General features: G+C 41.1%; 1 protein-coding gene across 1 annotated transcript; it reads right to left on the minus strand.

Annotated features, from left to right (window-relative positions):
- LOC119903898 (trace amine-associated receptor 13c-like) lies at positions 1–1,169 on the minus strand. The gene is made up of 2 exons (XM_038720195.1): positions 997–1,169; positions 1–814 (listed from the first exon to the last, which is right to left on the minus strand). The coding sequence occupies exons 1-2, from the start codon at positions 1,167–1,169 to the stop codon at positions 1–3; spliced, it is 987 nt and encodes a 328-aa protein (XP_038576123.1).
- Positions 1,170–1,425: the final 256 nt, after the last annotated feature.

Here is a 1,425-nt window from a genome sequence, read left to right on the forward strand (position 1 = left end):
CTACAATATGCTGGCATCACAGGAGTCAGGCTGCAGTATCTTGAGTGTAACAATGAGCTTAATAGATTTTCTAAACCAGGGATAAAAAAGGGCATAGATCACAGGGTTTAGACAGGAGTTAAAATAGAACAGGCATATTACAAATGCAGCAGATGAAGCACTGAGCAAGTTATCTTGACCTGTAACAGCAACACCATAATATGGGCAGAGACACAGTAGAAACAAAAGTACAACAACACCAAGAGTCCTGGCTGCTTTCATTTCAGATTTTTTTGTAGTTACTTTAACTGGCTGCTGGTGTGTGACAGCTGCGATATGAGAACGCATTGCACGAGCCTGAGACACAGCCACCACAAATACTCTCATATACAGAACTATGATGACAGTAATGGGAACAATGAAGGAAAAAATAAGATCTGCAAGTCCAGCAAAGTAGTTAATGACAAATATACACTCTCCAAAACAGGAGGTGTATCTGTGTGGTTTCCAGATGTCCTTCAGAATCAGACTTTGAAAGATCACAGAACACATCCAACACAGAGAAACACAGACTTGAACTCTTTTTTGAGTGACTTTGGTGGAGTAATGCAAAGGATGACAAATAGCCACGTAGCGGTCAATAGAAATGAGCACCATGTTTCCTACTGAGGTAGAGGTAATAATGTATGCTATATACTGATACAGAGCACACATGAGGTCACCGAGGTACCAACAGCCGTCTATGAGCATAATTTGAAAGAACATGAGGAAGCCCATGAAGAAATCTGAGACAGCCAGAGAGAGGCAGAGGAGGTTGGTGGGCGTGTGGAGCTGCCTGTGGAGGAAGACAAGCAATAAATGTATCATTATTTATAGTATCAATGATCATTCAGACAAAAGCAGACAGAGCAAAGACTGATATACAATATTTAAACAAATTACTCTCACAGTTTAAGATCAGGTGATACTTTATATTACTATCTACCAGTTTAAAACAATAATGAAATATTTGACTACTTGAAGTGGGAGATAGAGATGATGACCAGCAGGTTAAGAGTTACAGTTAGCATAGAGATGGAGGATAGCAGAATGTAAATCAGCATGCCCTCAAAGTGAGGAAGCTTCAGCTTTGTGCAGGAGGTGTTGAGAAGCTGTGGAAAGCAGAGTGCAGATGCCTCCAGGGTCTCCATCACAGCAGAGAGGAAAAGCTGCTGAGCTCTGGCAGCTTTTAGACCAAAGCTTTCTGTCTTACAACTGATTTATCTCTATCCTCCCCACCCACTCCTCCTTCCTCCTCACCCCTGCTGCTGTTTTTCTCTCCATAGAGACTGAAGCACTATGACTTCTGCTTTCCTTCCAATCCTCTCTGCAATTCAGAATTATTGGTTATATTATAAAGAAAAAAGCTGTCAATCAGAACTTGATGTACATTTTCGAGTTCTAAAG

Source organism: Micropterus salmoides, unplaced genomic scaffold (genome assembly GCF_014851395.1).
Source record: "Micropterus salmoides isolate LMB-PRFRI ecotype aquatic unplaced genomic scaffold, ASM1485139v1 Ms_hic_scaffold_15, whole genome shotgun sequence".
Lineage (NCBI taxonomy): Eukaryota > Metazoa > Chordata > Actinopteri > Centrarchiformes > Centrarchidae > Micropterus > Micropterus salmoides.

Excerpts from the sequence above, each read along its gene's own strand:
- LOC119903898 (XM_038720195.1), bottom strand. The coding sequence starts at position 1,169 with ATGGAGACCCTGGAGGCATCTGCACTCTGCTTTCCACAGCTTCTCAAC. Across the intron at positions 815-996 it reads ATCTCTATCTCCCACTTCAA|GCAGCTCCACACGCCCACCA; the intron begins GTAGTCAAATAT and ends CTTCCTCCACAG.